This window comes from Drosophila willistoni, assembly GCF_018902025.1.
Source record: "Drosophila willistoni isolate 14030-0811.24 chromosome XR unlocalized genomic scaffold, UCI_dwil_1.1 Seg143, whole genome shotgun sequence".
Taxonomy (NCBI): Eukaryota; Metazoa; Arthropoda; class Insecta; order Diptera; family Drosophilidae; genus Drosophila; species Drosophila willistoni.
In genome coordinates this window covers 5,808,578-5,833,641 of record NW_025814056.1, presented here as the reverse complement: position 1 = coordinate 5,833,641, position 25,064 = coordinate 5,808,578, and the positions used below count along the sequence as shown (strand labels likewise).

Genomic DNA, 25,064 nt, shown 5'->3' with positions numbered 1-25,064 from the left:
GATGTTTCGATATGAACTTACCTCGTGCCCGTTGGACTGTACGCATCCCAGGGCTCCATTTCAATGGATGTACAGGAATGCGGCACTTTGCCCACATCACGTATCACTAGCGACATGCGCTTGTGGTATTTCAATTGACCAACCGCCTCATCGTGCGTGACATCGAGAAACGATTGGCCATTGACCTCAAGGATTTCATCACCGATCATCAGACCGGCACGATCTGCCACGCTATCCTTATCAACGCCAGTGACAAAGATGCCCAGACCATACTCAACGCCTCCGCGTATCATAAGGCCCAATGATTGCCCCGGTTCAATAAGCAGCTCCACACGTCGGATTCTATCGAAAATCAAAAGTGTGAGATGAGAGAGATGATACGGATAAGTGCGTATCTAGTTTACCTATCCCGACGATCGCTGCGTCTGCCGCCATATTCCATTGGTGGCGAGGCGGGACGACCATGACGATCCATCCAGGAGCAGGTTTGACGAAATGGTAAACCCGATCCACTGCCCGCTGCCGATGCCGCTGCTGCTGCTGCTTGATTTTGTGGTAGCAGGGGTGGCGCCATCGATGCATACATTGGATCCCTTGAGGGTGGTCCGAAACCATGGAGCGGGGCCGTCGAATTCAGCGTAGGTGGCGCTCTCACCGTCATACTGATTTGACGTGACGATTTCAATATCTGCACACATCTCTGCATTAAGAAAAAATGTGGCAATAGAAGAGACACAAAAGAGAGACAGACGAAAGATGCGAGCAAGAAGAAGAAGAAGAAGAAGAAGAAAAAACCAACTAACAGGGAACAAAGAGCAAAAAGTGATCAACGCAAAAAAAAATAAATAAATAAATAAATAAAAAAAGAAACTAACTAAAACTAACAAAAGAAAAACTATAGAAAAATCGAAAGAAAAAACAACAAATTCCAAATAATTATTTAACCTAAAAAAGTATATTTATTTATAGAACACATTCTTCTTTTAATCAAAAAGTGGGCGTGGCGTGTTTGTGTGCATGTAGGTGTGGTAATGGGCGTGTTTCAACTTTGTTGCGGTTTCACCTACATATATATTGTTGCTTGTTGCCATTATTTTAATTGTTTTGACCAAAAAAAAAGAAGAAAATTAAACCAACAACAACAAAAACTAATATGGGAATTTGTGTGTATTGCTGCGTGCAAAATTGTCTGTGAATCCCTCCAGGTGTTGACCTATTCCACTCCCAATCCACCTTCAAGCCCACCAACTCATCTATGTATATGTATTTGAAACCATTTAAAGAGTTTCAGGCTTTTGGGTTTTTGTGGTTTACTCTGGTCTGGTCTGGGCTGGGCTCGTCTGGGCACTGGCCTGGCCTAAACTGAAGTGGAATGACAGCGTAGGCGGCGGTGTCAGAAGCCAAGTTTTTATTTTTTGGGTTGGATTAAGTTTTTGAAGGACATTTTGTGGAAAATGAATGTGTTATGTGTGGCTAAATTGGATGGAATAGACAAAATCCGATGATTATCGCAAAACGAAAAGGTTCAATTTGTTGGCACTTTTTGAAATTGGTATTTGAATTTGACAATACCACTAATTTCCGCCCCCTGCCCACTCGAGTCGAATCCCCTGCCACAAAAAAAAAAACAAAACCAACGAAAAACAAAGGAAAGGAATTTAAGAAAACAAATAAAAAACTCAAAGAAAAATGCAAATATTACTCAAATATATGTTATTTACAATTAAATATCAAATGCGACTAATCTATTGCCAATTTTTTCTCAGTGTATATTTGTATTAGTGTATTTTTTTTTTGTTTTTTTTTTCGTTTAGTAATATTTATAAGTCGAAAAAAATTGTATCATGTTTATCATGTAAAGTGCATAAATAGGTATATAAAAAGAGGGAACTACTAAATAACGTTCAGAGCATACATGACACACACACACAGACACACACTCACACAGGGTAAGAGTAGAGCGAGAAAGGGAATGCAATAAGTAACCCAAAACAAGTTTGTCGAAAAATGGTTAAACTTTTCAAATTGCAAAAGCAGCGTGAGAAATGGTACAACATGTGCACAAATACAGTAAAGGCTTCTTTCTATACAGCAAACAACGCCTACCCACTGAACTTGCTAGACTAAGGGTCTCCTAAGCTCCCTACCCAACACACACACACCCAACACACACAGACATCACCCCACGAACACATAGACAATATGAAGAATTATATTGACTATCATAACGTGTCACATAAAATATTCTACAATAAATTGACTTTCGTTGTTAGGCAGCTGCTGTTAGGTTACTGCCGGACTAACTGACTGACACTCTTGCTCTTGCTTGACTTTGGCTCATAAAAACCTCATAGATGGTCGAACCCCTAACTCGCTTGCCCCCCTTTCTCTACCTACATGGAATAAATATATATATATAATATGTATATACATATATGTTTTCGTAGTAGCATAGATAGCATCCATTATCATCACTATTAACTACATACACCAGCTTCTGCTACAGACGGCTGTTTGGCGCTGCTCAAGCAAAATCTCATTAAAAATCAATAAAGTGTACAATAAAATTAGATTCTTCTTTTTGTGATTTTTCTTATATATCCATTTTTTTTTTGTTTTGTGTGTGTTGCTCACACAAGAAAGAAAAAAAAAACAAGTACATTGAAAAGACTTTGGCACGGCCAAGACCAGAAGAAAGGCTTGTAAGCTGACTTGTATTAGTCTAAATTATAGAATTTAATTCAACTATAGGAAACATAAAGTAAGTACTTTTTAAGTATTAATCAGTACAAAGTTAATGCGAAATTCACAAGGTTGTAACTATATTTATCAAGTACAAAGGATTTGGCTATATTCTAAAGCCTTCCAACACAAATAATTGAAAATTATTCGTAAATGTCTGTCAAACAGTAAAAAATCTTGACAAAATTTGATTGATTTTTTTTTCTTGCCAAGCTTAAAAAGTTTCGCCCAATAAAAATTTTTTAGTCTTATTATTTGTCTATCTGGCACCCTATGCGTATACATTATTTGTTAGCTGGCAGGACGTTTTAAAGCCTAACATAATGAAAAAGAAAAGACATCCAAGTTTTAGTAACACGATCAGTTAAATTCACCATTTCGTTTGACCTACATTTGCTGGGCTCAATTAAAACAGTTCCATTTAAAGAAACTTAGTTAAAACAACTTTTAAATTTCGGTTGGAAATATTCTAGAATTGTTTAGGAATATATGTACTTGTATATAAGTTAACTTGTCTGTGGCTGTACTTAAAGCATGTCCTTTGTCAGTTTGCCTTAAACTTGCTCTACTTCAAAGTGCAATCATGTGAACTGGATGAATAATAAAAAAAAAACATAGCATACTTTTTCGGGCTATGTGACAAATTTCAAGTGGAAAAATTTTTTTAGCTTGTTTCTTTTTGGTGTTAACATTGTGGCCTGTGTTTTTTTGGTTTGTGGTCATATGGGGTGATGTATGCTCTAATCGATTTTGTCTCTATATATGTATAAAGAACATTAGCTACTACATAATATTTGATATAAATAAATAGATTACCTTCAGCGCCTCCTCGTGATTGATTGAGGTAAAAGGTGTACCATTCACCTCTAGGATTGTATCACCGGGTCGCAATCCGGCCCTTTCAGCCACCGAATTCTCTTCGATGCGTGAGATGTAGACACCTAAACCTAAAAGGAGAAGATAAAAAGAGGAAAAAAAAACAATTAGCAAAGCATAAATAAGACACGCCCATCTCCCATAATCATGACGCTTCATTCCCGCTCCCACTTTACACCACTCGACTCCATTCCATTTAGTTCAGTTCACATTGCTTTTTCTTGTTTTTGTTTTTGGTTTTGGTTTTGTTTGTTTGTTTTCTTTTCATAAGCCTTTTTCATTAGGTAAAAAAGTGGGAGCGGGAACGCCATTTTATGTTTAACTTATAAAGCACGTGTGTCTGAAAGACCAGCACATTCCATACATAAACACACACAAACACACTCACGTAATATATATATATATGGATGGATGAATGTTTGTATGTTTGTACACGGAAGGGCCAAGCCTGCCTGCCTGACTGAATGCCTCGTTGCCTCTTGCTCTCCCTTTGAAAAAAGGGCCCAAGACTTAAATAGATTTTTATCGATTTTAAAGCCGACACTAAAAATAAAATGTACGGACAGGAAAAGCAAAAAGGAAATGGTAATGGAAGAGGTACCCAGGTGCAGAATGCGCTTGAAAATGTCAAAGCTGCTGGTGCTGCTGCTTCTGCTTCTGTTTCTGCGGCGGTTTGTCACATACATTGAAAGACAAAATATATATATATACGTATATATATGTATGTATATCTATACTAAATGTATACACATATAAGACTGGAACAAAAAACTGAACCAAACAGACGACAATAAAAAGGGGAGACAGGGAGAGAGAGAGAGAGAGAGAGAAAGAACAAGCAATTGACTGGGCGTAACATCAAATCAACGAACATGAGGCGTGGCCAACTGGAGAAATGAATAAAGGAATGAATGTTTGATATGGCGGCTCTTTAAGACAACGAGATTCCCCCAGAGATCAAGTGAAATTTAGCCAAGTATACCTGAGTCTTTCCCTCCTTTGACGCATATGCCAAATCCATGATCAATTTGCTGATCACGCGACATGGATACAGTACGCGTTGTTAGCTCATGTATATTGGGCACACTGCGATCTCGATCTCGTTCACGATCTCGATAGATCTGTTAAAAGAAAACAAAAACAAAAGGGTTTAAATTGAGAAACTAAGATGAATGGTTTTAAACGCTCACCTGATGCGTCGTTGAGGGTGGACTGCTGGCAGGACTTCGTCGTCCTGTACGATCCCTGGTGCCGCCATTGCTATAATGATAGCTACTCGTAGGAACTGAAGACGATTGTGTGGCGCCAAACATGCGCAACACTTGCTCCGGCGAAATGGGTCGCTTCTTATTGCCATTACCCATGGCCGACGACGATGAGCCGGCGCCATGTCGCCCACTGGCCGCCGTTGATGTGGGCAATGTGCCCGCCGTACCGGCGGCCATATGACTAGAGGGTGAGGAGCTAAGATACGCTGATCCGCGACCAGGCAGTGAACCACCCTTAGTTGGCACACCAGCCGAATTGTAATAATAATGCGGTGAATGTGGTCGCTCAATGATTGTGTACGATGTGCCTGGCGGGGAATAATAGAGGCCAGACCGTCCACCTGCTCCCACTCCCACTCCACTGCCTACTGCTGCACCGCTGCTTGCTCGCAGCGAACTGGTACTATTACCGACACCAACGCCCACACGTGAGGCGTAGGGTCCGCTACCTGGCGGCGGACTTATCATGCCAAAGGCCAAGCCAATATCCTCGGCCTCGTAACTGCTTGGCGCTCCGGCGCTGCTTCGTAAATGGTGTGCCGTGAGTCCAGCTGATCCGCCCGTTGGCACACTCGACGATGATTGTGTAGCACTGCCGATTCCTCCAATACCCCCAATTCCACCGCCGCCAAGTCCAAGGCCAGCTGCTCCAGTTGCATGATAACCATAGGCGCGTGCACTCCAACGTGAGGGACCAAGATCGCATAATTCGGCATAATCGTTGCCAGCTGCGCTCATTGTCAGGGGGTCGCCGTCGTATGGTATGCCACTGCCCCCCAGGCGCATTACACTGCTGGAGCTGGCAAAGCAACAAAACGAAAACACACAAAAATAAATTCATCAATTTCTGAATTATTAATCCTTAGGCTTATACACAATAGAGTAGATGACTATGTTTTGGATATCCATATTTAGAATTTATTCTTAGTTCGAAACCTTTTCAAATTATTTCCCATAAAACAAAAATTTAACCTAGTCAAATCAGAAATATATTAAATCTTTGCAGTCCTCGGTAGATGAGTTGTCTAATTGTAAGTGGCCCCATTTAGTCAACTGAACAACGAGGATCCGGGTTCGAATCCCAGGCTAGTGTATGGATGTAGTTTTGGTCTAAGCCGAAGGCCTTAGTTGCCAGTGCTTGTAAAATATAGTTAGGTTGATAGTTTATAACTATATCCTATACTTTAATAATAATATCAATATTAAATCTTTAGGCTTAGGACGGCCCCAATCATTACCTTACAAACATTTTAGAATTTTTCACATGGGAATGATGAATAAGGATGAATAAGGCAATTATTCTAGGCGTTCTGCATAATCATTTAGATTCCAAAGTCTAGAAAAGCTTCCACTGCTCTAGTTTCTGTTAAGTAGTAAATTCTAAAATATTTTAAGTCGTATGTTAATATAGATAACAAAATCTTGTACGAACTATATGTTCAAACATCTCCAGGATTCAGATTAAGTACTAGACTACAAAGAAATATCTTTAACTAATTGTTAGGGCCAAAGTTAAAAGAAGCTTCAACAAATTCATTAAACGTTAAACAGAATTAAGTAAGTAAGTCGTCCCACCAACTGCGAGTTAGGTAATCATCAGTAAAAGTAAAGTAACTAACCTTAATCCTTGAACATAAACGAAAATTTTGAGATATTTTGTTTATTTATTTTTAATATAAAATGTCTTACATTCAAGGCCTAACTTCAATACTTAGTCGATTATAAATATTTTATCCTCTTGTCAACTTCCTTAGACTCGTGTGAACATTTTTTCTATTGGCGATAATGGATAATTAAACGATTCAGAGATATCAACAGATAACTTTCAGAGCTCAAACAAGTGCTAGCTGATTTTAGATTGTTGGGCAAAAGTGGGCCTGAGCTCAATTAAAACATTACCCACACACTTTTCCCCTTTTAGAGTCTACTTAAACTCATGCTAAGGACACACAGCCAGAGGTGATCAATCAAATTGAGTGTAAAATGTGTGGGATCTAAAGTCTAGACCTTACAGCAAATACACCTAGTTAGGACCTTCAGCTCAGCCTCTAGCTCTACCTCTTTGTTCTTTCTATTTTATTTGTACTTGACTATTATGGTATGGAATCCTATGGGATAATAAGTAAAATTAGGTTAAGCATTCATTCTCTCACTGGTTTTATGGGTGGAGAAAGGAGCAAAATGGAGAAAGGCAGGCACCATCAGACTGGCATCATTTTGCTTTTGGCTGTAGGTTTTTTTTCTTCTTTGTTATTTGCTCATTCATTGCATACGCAACCGCTAAGCCGCAGCTCAGACTAGTCAGTAACTACACATGTGTTTGTGTGTGTGTGTGTGTGTGTGTGTGTGGGCTTGTCCGCATACATATGCAGACACTGTAGGGCCACCACTGCCATTACAAACAATAGCTTAATCTCCAGAGTCATATGGTTTTTTTCTCTCCCCAAGTCACATATACACCATTACGCGTGCGTGCGTGCATGTGTGTGTATGTGTGTATGTGTGTGGTCATACATATACAAGGATGGCCCATTTGTTTGGCTATGCCTTTTGTTTCGAAATCAATAGGAACTTATGCCCCATGCTTCATTATTTATGTGCCAAAAAAAAAAAGAAAACAACAAACTTTGTTGGACCAAAACAACAGAAGCTCCACACAGACACGCCCGCGCACCACGCCCCCCTCTATCCTCCCCGGAGTGCCCTCTATATTCACATTTACACATTCACACGGATGCGAAGGGTTTCCTTTTTTTTGGATTTTGTTTGTTTTTGCAGGAGGCACTCATAAATAGTGAGCAAAATTGCCGTGCTCACACTTTTGGCACTCACTTTGGCACACCAAATGTCGTGCACATGGGCCATAGCTCACACACACACAAACACACACACACCCATAGATGATTTTAAATGAATTTTAATAATAATAAAGATGCCAAAAATCGATAGAAAATGCTTTCAAAATTGATACGTTAAGTTTTCCATAAACAGATATAGAAAACGTGTTAAATGCATTGTTTAATCGAGCAGATATATGTATGTGCATTCATATCTATATCCTTGCGTGTGTCCGTGTATAAGTTGAAGTTAAGCTAGAGTGCACTCTGGGCAGCTAAAAGCGCTAAAAACAAAAGCGTGGTGGCAATTTTGTTTGACGCTTAAGCGCACTTAGTGGTCGACGATTTGCAAACACAAACAGGACACACACACACACACACACCCACACGTATGGGGAGAAAAAAAGAGTGCGAGAGAAACAGAGAGATAGATAGACACCTACGTAATGGTTGGCAATTGTGCTTACGTCTAACAAGCAGCCAATAATGTCCTTTTTGATTTACGGATACACATTTGCATTTGTTTCCACTACAAATTGGCAAGCAGACGCCATTATAACAATCACATACAAACAAACACACACACACACATACACATACATATGTATATATGCATATGTATTTTACTACAAATATCAATAAGAAACATCAAGCTTTTTTCATATACATTCATATATATATCTATATCTATCTATCTATGTATGTATTTAGTATATACATAGAACAATAAATTTTCTGCGTGTTGGTATTTTTATTTTTTTTTCTGTATTTTTTTTTTTTTGTGTTGTTTTGTTCTATTCCATTTTGCTGGCTTTGTTGTAAAATAAACAGGCAAAAAACAGCATGCTCCAAAGTATTTACTCATGACCTTGCTAAGCAAAGCCAACACACATACACACACAAAATAAGGGAGAGATATACACAGACCGAGACAGTGGCAGGATACCATAGAGAGCGGTGGCAGTGGCAGTGCCAACGAGTTTGCCTGGCGTTGGCGCTTGTCACAAGGACATTTTTCATGTGCGCAATGTGACATTTTTGGAATTTGTTACTCTGGCGCTCTGGTTTGTGCCGGGCACACACACACACACACACACACACACGCATATTCACACACACACAGTGTCCTGGCGGTTTATTAAAGAAAAAAGGCAACAAAAAATCATTACAATGCAAATACATAGTTTAACATTGACTTTTAATCAATCAGATAGGCTGTCAGGCAAATAGGCAGGCCTCTTTTTCAATAAGTATAAATCGATGACGATTACACTTGATTCCCTAAACTGGTGTGTTTATATTGGACCATTTTTAAGAACATTTATATGAGAAACTTATCATAAAGAAAGGAACATTTGGCTTTCATCTTTTTACATGAAACATAGTTTGATATCTGGCCCATTGAATTAACGATTTTTTTAGTATTTTAGCAACTAAATTTTTTCACTAAAGTTTCATATTATTTTCAAGAATTTTTCGCTTCATGTAGTTAGAATACCCAACTATTTTGGTGGTTCTTGAAATAGCCATAGATTTATTGACTACATGCTGGCTAGTTTCAAATATATCGATATCATAGTATAAAGCTTACTTGTTATCGGCTAACGTACTGCAATACTAATCGAGAACATACAAAACGATTATGCAGTTGATTAATATTGAACACAACTATAAAGTATTGTATGAAAACTGGAGAACCTTGCCACACAGTAGTAAAAAGTCAAAGGAAAAGTTTATGACATTTAGGTAGAAAAGTTTAAATCATTCTAAGCTAATCGAAATTGCTTGTAAAAATCTTTATTTCGATAATAAAAGTACATTTTATAGCATGTAGTATTTATTTGGTGTCACTGTGCAAGTGAATTCCTTTTTTGCTGTTGCTTTTTTGTGGCTGTTCCTGCATCTGTCGCATTGTTGTTGTTGTCATTTCTCATTCCACACTTCCCTTCGCCGTCCTTGGTGTGTGTGTGTGTGTGTATGTGTATGTGTATGTGTTTTTTTGTATGTGTCGCTTTTTTACTCTTTGTTGTTGTTTGATTTGAAAATAACTTTTGTATATTCTTCACTCCAGTTTTTATGGCACTCAAGCACTTGGCATTTTGCATGTTGCATGTTGCATATTATATGTTGCATGTGTGTGTGTGTGTGTGTTTACTTTTATCTGCGGTAGTTCTTTTTTTCGTACTTGTTTTGCTTCTTTATTTATTCAGTTTTGTGCCGCCCAACTGCAACAAATGCCGGACAATTAGGTTCCCTTTTGTTTGCTTGCCCCTAAATGTAGGCTATAAAATAATTTCGCTTATAAATAATTCATAATTAAAGTGTGTGTTGGCATTTAATTTGCCTCAATTTTTTAATAGTTGCTAATAGCATATAAAAACATTAAAGCTTTTTATTTTTATTTATGTTTTTTTTTTTTTTTGGGTAGAGGACAAATTTTCCCTCTCATCGCATCCCTTTTTAAAGCTAAAGAATTAACGCCTTTTCCCTTTTTTTTGGCAAGGACTTTTCCTAATTTTTTCTGTACGGGTGATTTTTTTTTTGGTGGGTACTGAGCCCTCAGCATTCATCAACATTTTCAGCATAATTTCGTTGTGCATAAAATTCCGGGGAAGTAATTATGATAAATGCAGGATATACACATCCTACGTGTAAATGGGTGTGGTGTGTATTGGTGTGTGTGTGTGTGTGTTTGCCTCTGAGGCATGTCAAACTTGTAACTGGGTTAATTGCGCGTACAGAAATGAAAAAAAGGTAAAACATAACATGCCCATATTATGTCTGTGTGTGTGTGTGTGTATGCGCGGCATTATGTCTGTGAGCATGCATATGTATGCGTTTCTCATTTCCGCTTGCTGTCAATAAATCTTGAAGATCTCAGAATTCTCGATAAGCCAAAAGACAATATGAAGAAAAGGCAAAAAAAGAAAAACTGCTTCCTCTGTTGAGTTACGTGCAAAGTGAAGTCTCGGAGCCTTCTTTATTCTTTATAGAATTGTGAGTGGCATATTCTTTGTAAAGTTTGGTTTTTTTCCTTTCTTTTTCATCTTCTTTTCCTGTTTTGTTTGTTTGATTATGATGATATGCATAAAATACTGTAACGTGCTTTATATTCAACTGCTTGATTTTTGGACCAAATGATTGCAATTAAAAGTTAGCAAAGTCTTAAAGAACTTGGTTTGAATAATATTGACACATAACGCATTCAGTTTCAGGGAATGGAAATAGAGCATTTGAATAATGAGTGTTTAACTAGATTATTCAACAGAATTCAAAAACAGTTTTGTGTTTTGTCTTCATTTTCAATAGAAGAGACAGTGCACTATAGCCCAATTAGCTGACGCCGGCTGACAAAAATCAATTACATCGGTTTTAACTTATTTTACTTATCTTTCTCCCTTTTTGTTTCCCTATGCCATTATAGGGAAATTTCGTATTTATGCCAGAAAACAATTTCTGGACCATAGTAAAGTAATTTAGTGAGCTAAAAATAAATATACTTTAGTTGTAGATAAAACATAAAACGACAGAGTGACAAAATTGTTAAAATTATTCCAATTTGGTTCTAGATCTAAGGGATTTTTAGAAAAATTGTATAGTCGGAATTTGTAGGACATCTCTTAATAGTCTTCTAGAGGTAAAACATCGTTTTTTTAAGGTTTATCTTAACAATCGCTAATCCAAATTTCATAATATCACCCCAACAAACAACGTATTGTCTAAGTATTACGTTATACCAAGATCTGCCTAAAAAAATTTTGGAATCTTAGATTTTCTGCTCAACTTGTTGTGCTTTTGATGCTTTGTTACAAGACTAAATCATATTGGCGACCTATTTCAAATGTGTTACATAGGAAAGTTCACTTATTTCCCTGACGCGAACAAATAAGGATGGTGATAATTGCTGTTGCATTTAAAAGGAAAACTTTTTAGAGTTTTTTATAGTTACAGATAAACTTTAGAATATTAAAAATTGGTCCAAGTTTTAGAAAAATCGTTTGCCTAATCGATTATTTTCATTTCTTTTCATTTAGTCGTGACTAATAATTGCCAGTTTCGATTAATTATAAGAGTCAATAATTGATACATTATTTTTTTGTCATCCCTATGAAATATTTAAGTTTTTACTATTAATTGAACTTAATTTCTACATTTTCAAGTTTTTTTTGCTCTTGGTTTTATCTATCTTTGGTAAGACCAAAAAAAAATATGTAGATTGTTTAATTGTGTGACAATTTCTTCATGTAACTCAAAAAATCGAACTTTTATGATTACGACTTTCAAGTAAAATTTAACATCCTACTAAAAAAAGTTTTGTCTATAGAAGACTATTTAGTGATGTCCTGACATACGTATAAACAGTTTTTTTTTAAATTTTGTCATTCTTTAAATCGAATTAAAACGGTTTCATAAATATGCCACACTATGTAATACATACATAAATCGAGATGTAAATGTTTTCTTTAAGCTTCTTCATTAAAAAGCTGCAATAAAAATAAGTCAAACGGAATTTCTGTACAAAATTTACGACCAAAAATTAAGTTAACATATAAACAAACATAGCTTAGTGCTTCGATTGAACTTAAACCTTTCACAAATATTCGTTCAATAAATAAATAACTAATTGCAGAGAAATTTGTTAAGTCTTTTGATTTTGCACTTGTGAAATGGATATAATCTATTTATTAGTTAGTTGGTTGATTGCATTGCCAAAAGCAAAGCAAAGATATCGTTTGACAAACAAAAGGAAATTCCATATACATATGTACCTACACACACACATACACACATGGTTTGTAGATAGATTTACAGAGATGTGGCAGATGGCCACAAATACTTATATTAATAAGCTTTGAGCATGTTAAGGCTCAATTATGTGAACAAGAGGCCGTTGGCTATTTAAGTACCATCTGTAATAATAGGGGATCAAATGCTTGACTATCGTGATGGGATAATTGTGCTAAGAAAGAGAGAGATAGAGAGAGGCAGAAAGAGAGAAATGCAAAGCAGAGGGAGAGGATTAATAAATCCATTGGATTATCATTACAAAATTACAAAACTTAAATGAAAGCTAATGAAAAAGGGAAAAATTATACCTATTTAATTGAAAGGCCACTCTGTGTGTGTGTGTGTGTACGGGCAAAAGTAGGCAACAAATTGATCAGTTGAAATTGATTTATTTGACAAACTGGCTACCAGCAATTGAGTGCTTGTGTAAACTCACTTAAAAACCAGGTAACTTTCTACAGTTAACGACACTTTTTCTACTACATATTTCATGAGATGCCTACGAAAGATCTGACACATTTTATATGTAATCTCTCCCTTTCTCTCTCTTTCTCTTGCAACTTCTTTTGCTTTTTCAATTTTCTTTTGAGAAATTGCCTTGTTCGAGGGATTTTTCGTTCTTATTTTTTTTCTCTTCTTCTGCTGTTTTTAACTGGAGCGTCACGTAGACAGAAGACAGGCACAGACCTAAGTAGAGAAAGAAGTATGAGGTAAAGTGGTATGCCAAAGAGGGTGGGTAAAATGAGGGGAAAGGAGGAAGGGGGAGCTAAAGAATCTGTTATAATCAGATATGCGCAATGCACATGCATAAGTTAAGTATTGTAAGTAAGACGGCAATGTGTTTTGAAAGCAGAAACAAGAAAAGAAGAAAAGAAAAATAACATAAGAAACAGAGAAACGCCAACTAAGTTGACTTACATACATGTCAAATATTGATTTTTTAATTAAATATTAATGAAGCACAACGACGAGGAAACAAAATATAAAAATGGCACGAAACCAGAAAATAGGACGCCTTGAGGTATGCCATAAAAAAATAAAAGAAAAAGAAGCAGCAAGAAACTGACATACAAAAAAAAAAAAAGAAAACCAAGAGAAGAAAAAAAAGGGAAAATATATGGCCAAATTACGAATTTTTAATCACACGTCGCGTTTCAGTTATATAAGAGGAAAGAGGCAGTGACAGAAACATGGCGAAGAAGAAAGAGACAGAGGAAAAAGGAAACCTTCATTGGAGGAGGACAGAAAGCTCGAAAAAAAATATTACGAAAACTAAATCAAATAAAATAAATATGCAAAGCGGCGTCTCTTCGTAGTAGGTCGACATTGTCTATGCACAGACACGCAAAGCAAAAGGCGAAAAGGAAATGTGTGGAAATGTAAAAGGCAAATGAAACTATCTAAAGGGAATGACGAGCAGCAGGAGGTGGAGCATGAGGATGTGTGTGTGTGTGTGTGTGTGTGTCAAGTTGTGCCAGCTGAAAGACAGAGCTAGACAGACATTTCCTACCCAAACGCCAAGCATTTTGTCCAGTCACGAAAAAGTTAGTCTAACAAAACTATATGAGTGCAGGTTAGCAAGACCCACTCAAGTTGGAAAACTACAGACTTGTAGTTATTTTTTTTGCTTGTAGTTTTTTTCCCCAGTTAGTTCGTTTTTTTTTTTTTTCGTTCTTTTTTTGGGCGGGGAGGTTCTTAGCCAGTCTGGAGTACACTGACTGAAGAACGCACGCAATTTACAGGCAAATAGTCAGCCAGAAGAAGGAGATGTAGTACTAGAAGAAGGCATGCCGTCCTATTGAGGCATTATGAAGGCATAACGTTAGTTATTTTTATGTCTCATATATTTCTAGTTTGCTTGCCCCTCGGTCTCTCTCTCTCTCTTCTTGGGTTTTACGTGCAACGTTTTTTACGAGTGGATATTTCTTTCTTTTCAATTAAATGTTTGCATACGCAAATAGAAAATTTATGAATGGAAATGCAAAGCAAGAGAAAGAAAAAAAAGTGAGTTATTTTCCTTATATTCAATTAAATTTAATTGATAGCTTAATTTATTTGACAAAAACATTTTATTAATTAAAAGACAACAAAACATTGCCAAAATTCAGTTTGAAAAAACAATTAGAATTTAATACCATGGAAAATTCGTTTACTTTTTAAATTTATTCTCATATCTACCTTTTGAATAAAAATGTATAATAATATATAATATAATATGTATATAAACCGATGTATATGATTGAAATGGGGTTAAGACCATGATCAGAGAATTTCTACGGTGTCAACAAGGCGGCGTTTTCTTGAAAAATTGCTTTTCCATCCGCCCTGTTATCCAAATTTGCCCCAGGGAATGTTTTAGTGAGAAGATTTTTAACTTTAAAGATTAAATTATAAAAACAACGCTTTTCCTAAAAAATGTGGAAAGCTTAAAGATATAATATCCATATTGACTTTTCGCAAATATCTCGAAAAAGTTGCTAAAGAATAACAATCTGATCTCTTTACCATGTTACTCGACCTTTGAGTACTGCAAGAAAGTTTTAACTTTTTAAAGTTCCCTTTTAATATGTATAATGAAATACAACCTTCTACAGACATTATTGCATATCATGGATTTCACGTTACTTATATTAACTAAACGTGTAACTCTAAATATGTATATATCTTAAAAATAAGTAGAAATTGAATACAAATATTATGTCAAACGGATTTCTTTATATAGGCCTTTGGCTTATTCTGCTTAAATATCGCTCTCTCTTCTTATACACTCACTATTCTTCACTTCCCTAGCTTCCTCTACTTCCCTAGATACTTGATACTCCAGAAAATCAGTATTATTTTTGGAGTAGGTCCTCCATTGATCCACCTACTAGAGACTCACATATAAAGAGAGATTTCATTCAACTCAATCTAATTCCTCAATATGATAAGTGACTTTTTAAATGATTATGATATCCCATAAGTAATTCTCTCTTATAGTCAAAAATCAACAATTTTCCGTTTTCTATAACTAAAAAAGCCCTTAAATTTTCCATGTACCGCAAGTAGGATCTCTATTGTAATTTTTAAAAACAATGACATATATGTATAAATGATGATTAATGAGTAAGATAATAAAAGGTTTCATTTTCCATTTTGCATTTCGTTAGAGTACATTTTGCATGTGTCAGAGAGTCTGCTTGAGTTAATAAATCGCTCAATTCTTGAGAATACATACATACATATGTATTCATGGATGTATAATAAAAGTTTCTCGATGCCATAAAATACAAATAAGCCAAGCATAAACAACAACTAAACAAGAAGTAAGAAGAGTAACTAAGCGAAAGCCAAATGCAAAATCAATAATGAAAAACAAGTAGAAAAAAAAGTACAGAAAACGGAACGTCAAACCAATTGAAGACAAAATGTCACTCAAATTGGGATTGGGAGAAACAAAAAACAAAAAATGTCATAACCATTATAATCGTCAAGTCGCGTGGTTAAGGATTCGTCGAAACCATTTGAATGGGATAATAATAAGCCAGCAATTAGTGTCACAGGGCAAAGTTGATAAAGAGACTCAAGAATAGACACACATTTAAAGCACAAATAAAAATGCGAATGCAAAGGAGAACATAAGAGAAGAAAAGAAAAAAAAGGAAAAGGTTAAACGATTGGGGCACACCACACATTTATTATCCCACATAGCCATTTCCATTCAGTTTTCCCCTCTGTTCTGGTTAGAAAAGTTGCCAGGCTAAATCGCAATTCCACTTTTATTAATATTTCTTTTTCTTTTCATTTATTTTTCTTCTATTTGCCTATGGAAAACTACTAAGAGTTTTCTTCTTTTCAAGGAGAAGAACTTTTCTATTTTCCTACAAGATACTTAAAGGACGAACAAGTTGAAGTGAGAGAGCCAACGGCGGGGCTCAATAGGAGAACAAGAGAGATAGCGTAAGAGAAAAAGAGGAGAGTGGGAGGGAAAAATAAGAAGTCCAGCATTCAATTGGCACCTTTAGCTAGCGAATTCTGAAGGCTGAATTGCAATAAGAATGTCTATATATAGATGGTTATAGGTGTGGGTGTAAGTGTATATATATGTATGTACTATATGTGTGTGTGGCGTCTTAAGTGAATTAAGAGAAAAACTTGCAACATTTTTTATTTCCCATTCCCTGCGCCATTCTCCTTTGCTTCTTCTTGTGGCTCATCAAGGTTTTTCTCACTTAATGAGAAAGTCCTTGCCCAAAAACCTAAAAGCAAGCATCATATAGGAGGGTGTTTCTTTTTCCTTTTCCTTTTTTTCTCTTATGGAGTTACAGTTCGTAAATAAGAAAGGATTATTTTTATGGGCCAAGCTTTGGTAAATACCTATTAATGATTTCTTTTCTCTTTGGCCTGTCTTCAGTTGGCCTTGTCCTCTTACGAGGTGCCAGGTGGCACTCCCACACCGCCATATAACCGCCCGCACCTCTTTGAGTTCAAGTGTAAGGCTTTTGCGTTGCGTTTTAATAAAATAAGATTGATTGTTATAAGGGTATGAAGGGTGTGGGATGGGTGGTTTGGCCGTACATACACAAGCACTGGCTGGCAGCCACTTAATGATTTCGAGCAAATTTTTGCGGTGTTCTTGGCCTGCTGTGCCTTGGTCAAGGATATGGCATAGGGCAATTATTGGCATTCGATTTTTTTTTCTCCATTCTTTTTTTTTTTGTTGCCCTCCATTGTTGTTTCCATTCTTTTTTTTTTGTGTTGGTTTTTAGTTTGTGTTGTGTTACAATACATAATGTAAAAATGGGGCCAGCTGAGAAGTACCACAAAGCATACATACATAGGTATATATATATACATATTTATATATATATATATATATATATCTATATATATATATATATATATGTATGTGTATTGTTCATTATGGTGAGAATTTTTTTTTGTTGTATACCCTTGGTAAACGGGTAATTTTATTTTGAAATATGTTTATAAGAAAGACTTCTCTTTTTATCTGTTTGTATGGATCAAGTGGATTATTAGCTGAAGAAACATAGCTAGTTCTTTGATAACACAAAGGTTTATGTAATTAATATTGAATATATATATAAATATAATGAAAAGTTATTTCTTACAAATAAATATGAAACTTTTACCCAAAAGGTCTACAGTTTTGTTCTAAATCAACAGTGAAAGCGCATAGAAACTTCGACAAGACCAAAATTTAGGCCGGCCTCTTTTTTTGGCTTCGCTTTATGTTGCTTGTAATTAAAATTTGTATGGGTGTGGGTGTGTGTGTGTGTGTGTGTGTATAGAAATTGGTCGATATTCCTGACACACATATTGGTTATCAAATCGGTTGTCCTTTGTTAAGAAAAAAAACACCACCTCTTTTTGCTCTCACTTTTCTTCTAATTTAATTAACCTTGCCATAATGTCATTTATTATGTTGACTTGACCTACCTTTTGGCAAATTATGGTATATACTTTATTATGGTATGGTAATACCATCATCATTTACAATGATGTATTGTCAAATTTTGACTTGACAAATTAATAAGAACTTTTAGCATTTTGCACTGACAGTTTTCGTTGGTGGCCGGAGTCAAAAATGATAGTTCTGCGGGCTTTTTGTATACCACAGTCGTCCTATAAAATTGCTCACTCTTCTTGTTCATCTCTTTGGAATTCATTTTGGCAGTAACTTAATTATGATCAAGGCATTTAATTAAAATTTGCGCCTAATTAAATGTCAAAAACGCGACGGCAAGCTGACTAGCTCCATGACAGGACATTACTAGGCGTATGAGTGATGCCTATATTTCTATTTATAATTCTATTTCTATTTGCTTCTCTGTGTGTGTGTGTGTGTGTGTGTGTGTGTGTGTGTTGGTGTGTGTGTGTCTACACATAAGCGTCTATTTAGTGGCCGCTTTTCGCTAAACAATTTTGTTTATTTGTTTGCTTTGGGCATTAATTGAAAATTGAGGATGGCAGTAAATTGAATTTTGTGATTTTGATTTGACGGAAATAAATATTATGACTGATTGATTTTCAAATGGAAATACGTCAAAAATAAAAACAAAAATTTAAATTATAGAAAATGTGAAATAATTACACAAATATACACACATACACACATGTACATAGAAACATTCATAAAATATATAATTTTTAGTTTAATTGACGGTCGAGCTTTTAATTGGAACTGAGCTGTGGTTATTACAAGTGTAAGAGGATGGCAGGAGGCAATGTCTGAAAGGGTCATGTCAGTTAGCGTTCAAATTTATGCAAATTAAGATTGTACTTAAATCCACCACACCCCAAGCTGTCAACTAACCGCCCATAGTTCATTGTCCAACGCCACATTCAGTGAGTATTGAAGGGTAAATTGCAATTATAACGATATATATAAGTACCATACTTCAGTAATTGGAATGCAAAGTGACATGGCAATATAAGATTTCTCAGAATGCATGCTCGAGTGAAGAACTTTCGTTATCCAATTAATTTTCCCAAATGTTTTCCACAATTTCATTCGCAAAAGAAAAGCATAAAGTTGTTAGCGAGATCACAAGTCTTTAATAATTTTCATATGCACCTTTATTTTCCTCATTTTCACAATCTCCAAGCGTTTTCGTATGACAAATAAAAAGCTATATTCTTTAAAATTTAATAGACTAACACTTTTTTTTGTTATTTGGTTAAAAATCAATTGCAATTAAATTTTAAATAATATAATATAAATAAAAAGTGTTTTAAGTTCACTACTTAGATGTCCTATAGCAATTATGGGGTGCTGATCACGACCGTGTACTTAGTTTTTGTCTATTTCGTCGGGTTTTGGAAAAAAACGGTGTTTAAATTTTTGAAAATATCTGTATTCGCAAAATTTGATTCTATTATATTTATTTAGATATTTAATACTTCTTTGCAATAATTCATAACATCTCACCCTTTGGGTGGCATTCTAAAATGTGTAAAATTTGCACTCAAAAGTATGCTAAAGGGAACGATTTTTTTTTAAATTAAAGTATTTTTTGAATTATTTGTTAATAATGATTGCAAAAATGGCCATTCTATTTTAAATAGGACACTCTAAGATCTGTTTAAAATTAATAATTAAAAAAATACTTCGACTGTCTATAGCATACTTTTGAGTGCATATTTTACACGTACTATACAAAATCTTCACGTGGTGGACAAAAAGCGAGCTCATATTCAAAATCATCGTACCCGAGTAAAGTTTTTGAAAGAATTCATTTGAAATACCCAATTAACTTATTTAATTCCAATTGAAATTGAAAACCCTTAGCTTGCATTACTTGTAATGTTTTATTATTTATGAAAGAAATCAATGGTAAAAACGAAACCTTTCATCAGATCCTCAATTCAGATGTAACTATAATAAATATAGATGTATATCTATTGTAGGTTTGTTTTATAATTAAAGAAGTAAACATAACTTGTTGCATTAAAGTAATAACTCAAATAGTTTCGAATTTAAAATATTCTCGTATATATGCGTTCAATTTGGTTTATAGCATACTTTTGAGGGCAAACAAAAGTTTCCATATCGCAGTATAGTTGATTAAGTATCGTTAGAAAACCCCTTGGGATAAAAATTTTAAGATTATCATTCATATAGCTTATCAAATATTCAACGTTTACGAAAAGTGAAATGGAAAAGGGACTCTAACCTGATGACGCGCAGTGTATTTTAACGTGTAACAAAGTTAGACCAAGTTTATTTTTATGATTCATGAATAATAATAGTTTTTGTTCTAATAGTTTTGCTGTTATATGTACATATATAGTAACCTCATTCCATAGTCACTCACTCATTTATTCATTCGTTCATTCATTTGTTTCAATAGATATGTCATAGCCCCGTAATTCCCCTATCTCAGTTCCTTTTGGGACATAACAAAAAAAAAAAAAAAAAAAACTTTTCATAAAGTTTTTCATTGCATTATTTGCTTGATTTTGCTTTGCTCACCTGTTTGAAATTCTAAGGATACATTAAAATTGTGTTTGGTTTGCCTTTTTTTCAGTTTTATTTTTTTCTTTTAGCTATTGTTGTTTGAGTTACGTTGCGTTGCGTTTCCTGTTATATCCTGGGCACTGCACAAATGTTTGTTCAAAGGGAAGGAATGACAGAAAGACAAAGAGATAGAGAGAGAGATAGAGGAGGCTATTCAATTGATTATGACAGGGCCGGACGGAGTGTATAGTTGTAGGCCGTCGTCCTCTTGCCTGTCGGACTTTCTGCAACAGTCAGCTGCTGCTGATTACTGCTGCTGTTGCTACTGCTACCGCTGCTGCTGTTGCTGTTGCTGCTTGTGGCATGCACAAATAAGGATAAAGTTTATTTCTCCGATTTTGCGGACTTTGCTGCGGATATTCGTGTTGATTTTTAGTTTTGTTTTAGTTTTTTTTTGTGTTTTGGATTTTGGTTTCAGTTTCGGTTTCGGTTTAGGGTTATTCTCTCTCGTTTTGAGTAGATTGCCCTGACAGTTTATGCGCTTCCTGGCACTTGCGAGATTCCGCCACGTTGTGCCGAGAGTGAAAGTTTTCTTCTTGTTCTTTTTGGGTTTTCTTTTTCGTTTTTGCTTGTATTTTGTCTTTGTCGTTTTTGTTCTTGCTTTTGCTTGCGTTTTCTTTTTTTTTTCTGAGTTCAGAGCCTAACAGTGAGGTGAATTTCTCTCACAGAGAGCTAAACACATTTACTGGTTGAGTTGGTTAAGTTGTTAACAATTCTGTTCTGTTCTGTTCTGTTCTGTTTCTGTTTATTGAATTTTGTGTTTTTTTTTTCCTTTGTCGAATTTTTGCCAAGAATTTGAGAATGTTTCAGAGACAGTGTGTATGAGAGTATATAGAGGAAAAGATTTGGATTTTTGTCGAATTATAATTTGTTCATTTTATAGGTTTTGTTCTTTTCTTTTTTGTAGTGTTTTTATAGTAGTAGGCACGCAGTAAATTGGGGGTGTGTGGTGAGGTGAGGTGGCGCGGGTGGTGTCTACTCGTCGGATTTCGGAGTATTTTTCGGAATCCGAATTGTGGTACGTGGCGAATTTTGACGTTTTGTAATTTAACCTTCTGCCCTACTCTCGAATGCGTCATCGAGGCATCGAGTTGCCTTCACTTCACGCACACGCTAACGTACACGAACACACACAACACACACACACACACACGCAAACACGCACACACAGAGATAAGACATTCACATAGATTTGTTGTATTTTGTATATTTGTTGTTTGTTTGATTAAGGGGTTTTTTAACCATATTATACGTTTTGGGCCACAAACATTTCTTAGTTTGCAATGGAAGCAATGCCATGTTGTTGTGCACATTCAAGGCTTAAAGCAGAGCTTAAAGAGCTCTTCTCTTTATTCTTCCTTCTTTGACCGTCTCCAGTTTCAGTTTCCTCTCGTCGTCGTGGACGTACTCCCCCTCCACCTCCTTCTCCTGTTCTCAAGGTTACTTATTTTCGTATTGTTTTTCTTCTCTTTGCTTTTATTTTGCTTTTTGTTATTTATTTATTTATTTAGTTTGTGTATTTAATAGAATTTCATTAAGGTTGCCATAATTGTATATTATTTTGGTTTTTGGGAAAGCGCATTCATCAGGCTAATGAGCCTGATCTACGGAGGATATCTACATGTTCTCCATGCACACACATCTCACACAATATATTTCAAGGAAGTGCTCCTTGTCGAGTAAGCCCATTCTTTCGTTTCAAACTGCTCATTTTGAAGCATTCATTTTATTTCATTTCATTATTATATTTTAATGTCGAAGAAGCCTTAATTTATTGCACAGAATTAAAACAATTGGGTATTTAACTTTTTGCTTGTTTCTTTTTTTTCTTTTATATTTTTTTTTTTTAATAATTTTGCGTTTTCCACAAAGCGCGTTTCAGTTTCTCAGATTTTTCTGGATTTGGTTTTTTTCTTTTCTTTTTTTTTTTTTGTATATTGGCGGAGCTCCCCGTCTTGACCGTGTGGCTCCACTTCTCTGACTACTTTTCGGGATTAGAACTTTGAGACTCGTTGGCTGATTGTGGGACTCGGGACAATTTTGCAAAAGCTTTTCCCCAAATCAAATATATAGGCTCGGCAAATGGGATCCCCGTCGAGACTGACTGGCGACTGCCTGGCGCAGCAAAGCTCACTATTTTACTCTCTCTCTCTCTCTCTCTCTCCTCTCACTCGTTGTCCTCTCTGGGGCTCTATGCCTCTCTTTGCACTCAAAAGTTTGCGTTGTTTGGATTTTGTTATTTTAATGTCTCTGAATGCGGGAGGAACCCTTGATGGAGGAAGGCAAATGGTAATGTATTTGTGTGTGTTCGTGTGTGTCTGTTGTCTCAGTCTCAATCGTAGCCTCTCGTTTTCCGTGTGCTTTTTCGAGGATTTCTTTCGTGTAATTGTTTTCGTTACGTTTGTTACGTTTGTTATGGGCACCAGAGTTAGTGAAAACAGCCATGTGCCCAAATGGAGACGTAATTGTACACCAAGAGAAAGATGGCCCAATAAAAAATGCTCAGTAATCTAATTTTTCTTCGAAAATTATTGTTTTTTAAATAACCTATCAAGTCTATTATCCTTTTTGATTCCAACGAAATTCATCGATATAAAAAATCATCTGTATCTGCGTATTATCGTTTTAATTTGAAATTTGGCTACCTCAATCGTTTTCATTTGATTGACTTTTTGGTCAATATATCACTTGAATTTCTTTAATTAGATTAATTTAGATTTTCAATTTCATAAATAGAATAAATTATAGAAATAAATTCAATTTTGACTATCTTGCAAAAGCTTTTTGAAACCTTATTTTAACTAAGTATACATATATTAAAATACATTTTTACGATGGTCTAATGAAAAGGACAAAGTGGAGTATACAAAAGGGTTTAAGTGAAATTCCAAACCTGTTCCTATTGTTTAAAACATGGTATATTTTTGGAAATGTTAGATAGAAGAACGAAATTAAACCCAATCGTCTGGAACTTCAAATAGAAGTCCCAAACGCTAATCAATCAATTTTTGGGAAAGATTGTTGATTTTTTAAAACTTTTTGGTAATTTTGTTGAACCTATACATATTAATCTTTGTTTGAAAACATCTTTAATTAAATCATTTCTGGTGACTTATTCGAAAAATTGGGGCAAGTTTTATTTTATTTTTATCTTTACTACTATTCAGTTTTTTTTAGTTGGAACATTTACTTCAGTGTAGTCATAAAAACCATCCAGCAAACAGCACGTAGGCTAAGCAACCAACTATGCCACCCGCGCCCATTTTTTACGCCTCGGACTCGGACCGGGATCCGTACTCGTACCCGAACCCCGCCAATCTTATTCCACATGCATTTCTTGTGGCGTCCCCGTTAGTGGCTTTTGCAAAAGAAAAACTCACTCAATAGTCCGAAAACCCCGAATGAGGAAAATCAAGCCTATAAGCAGTCGTTGAGACCTCCGAAACACCAGGTAAACGATGGGCAAAGCCGAGGTGAAAAGCTTTTTTCTTGAGTCCTCTTTGCTCTCTCTCTCTCTATCTGATTCGTTCTCTCGGTCTGGTTGTTCTCTCTCAGTGCCAATCGGAGAGTGTTTTGTTAGTCTCTCCCACGATGTAAAACTCAACACAGTTGGCTAGCTAAGAAACGTCAAAATGCTTGACAGCACCAAGAAGAAAATACAAATTGAAGCAATGGGAAAAAGTTCATCAGGTAACACATCTAGGAAGCTGAAACAGCCAAAAAGAGAGAGAGCCACTGACAGAGGCAACAAGAATGAGAGAGAGAGAGAGAAAGGGAGAGTGTGAATGGGTGCGAGCAAGGGGGAGCATACTGGAAGTAGGTGTGAGTATGAGCGACACGTTGTTGCATTTCCTAGCGCACAAAAGCAGGCAACACAATTTCGTATTTCGAAGGTTTTGCCTCTGTGCTTAAAGTGTTGATGGCGGGGATCGATGGTGGGTGGGAGTGCGAGGAGGAGTAGGAAGAGGAGCAAGGGGGGGATCGGGATTGTAGGGGCTTGCTGATTGAAGGCTAAGTGTTGTTCCCAATTTTGAAAACTTTTTTAATTGAATTGGTTTTCTTTGCTTTTTTGACTTTTGGTTTGTTTGTTCTTTCGAAAAACAAACAAAAAAAGTTGAACCCAGACATGGACCCGAACCTGACTTATCAGTTTTGGAATTATGTCATTCCGGCTGCGTCATTGTGTCTGCCCTTTTTTTATTTCGTTATATTGATTATTTTGTTGATGGGTTATGACGAAATGAGCTTTGCACAACTAACTATGACGTCATTGTTAACCCCGGAACTTTCACTAGTTTCATGCTACGCCCACCATAAGCCCCCCACCGCCAACAGACCCACCAGAATCTCTATGACCTCTTCGCTTCACCTCAACCCCTCGCCCTCAACAGACAAACCTCGTATCTTCCACTGTCAACTTTTGATGTCAACTCAAACTCGAACTCATTTCCATTTCCATTTCGCGTTGGTTGTTTGTTGAGAAAGTTTTTTTTCTTTCTTTTTTTTTTTTGCTGGCTTTACGAGAGCTTTTCA

At 35.9% G+C, this 25,064-nt stretch overlaps 1 protein-coding gene across 8 annotated transcripts in view; it reads right to left on the bottom strand.

Moving 5' to 3' along the window:
* LOC6645663 (whirlin) overlaps window positions 1-21,109 on the bottom strand; it is a 45,055-nt gene extending 23,946 nt beyond the window's left edge. For all 8 annotated transcript variants that reach the window (XM_047011852.1, XM_047011846.1, XM_047011848.1 and 5 more), the window contains exons 1-6: window positions 20,487-21,109; window positions 4,809-5,685; window positions 4,601-4,739; window positions 3,559-3,689; window positions 405-700; window positions 22-342 (exon numbers count right to left, since the gene is read on the bottom strand). In XM_047011852.1, coding sequence (XP_046867808.1) covers window positions 22-342; window positions 405-700; window positions 3,559-3,689; window positions 4,601-4,739; window positions 4,809-5,672 — 1,751 coding nt within the window. In that variant the 5' untranslated portion in view covers window positions 5,673-5,685; window positions 20,487-21,109. The remainder of the gene's footprint in view (window positions 1-21; window positions 343-404; window positions 701-3,558; window positions 3,690-4,600; window positions 4,740-4,808; window positions 5,686-20,486) is intronic.
* Between the last annotated feature and the right edge of the window lie 3,955 nt (window positions 21,110-25,064).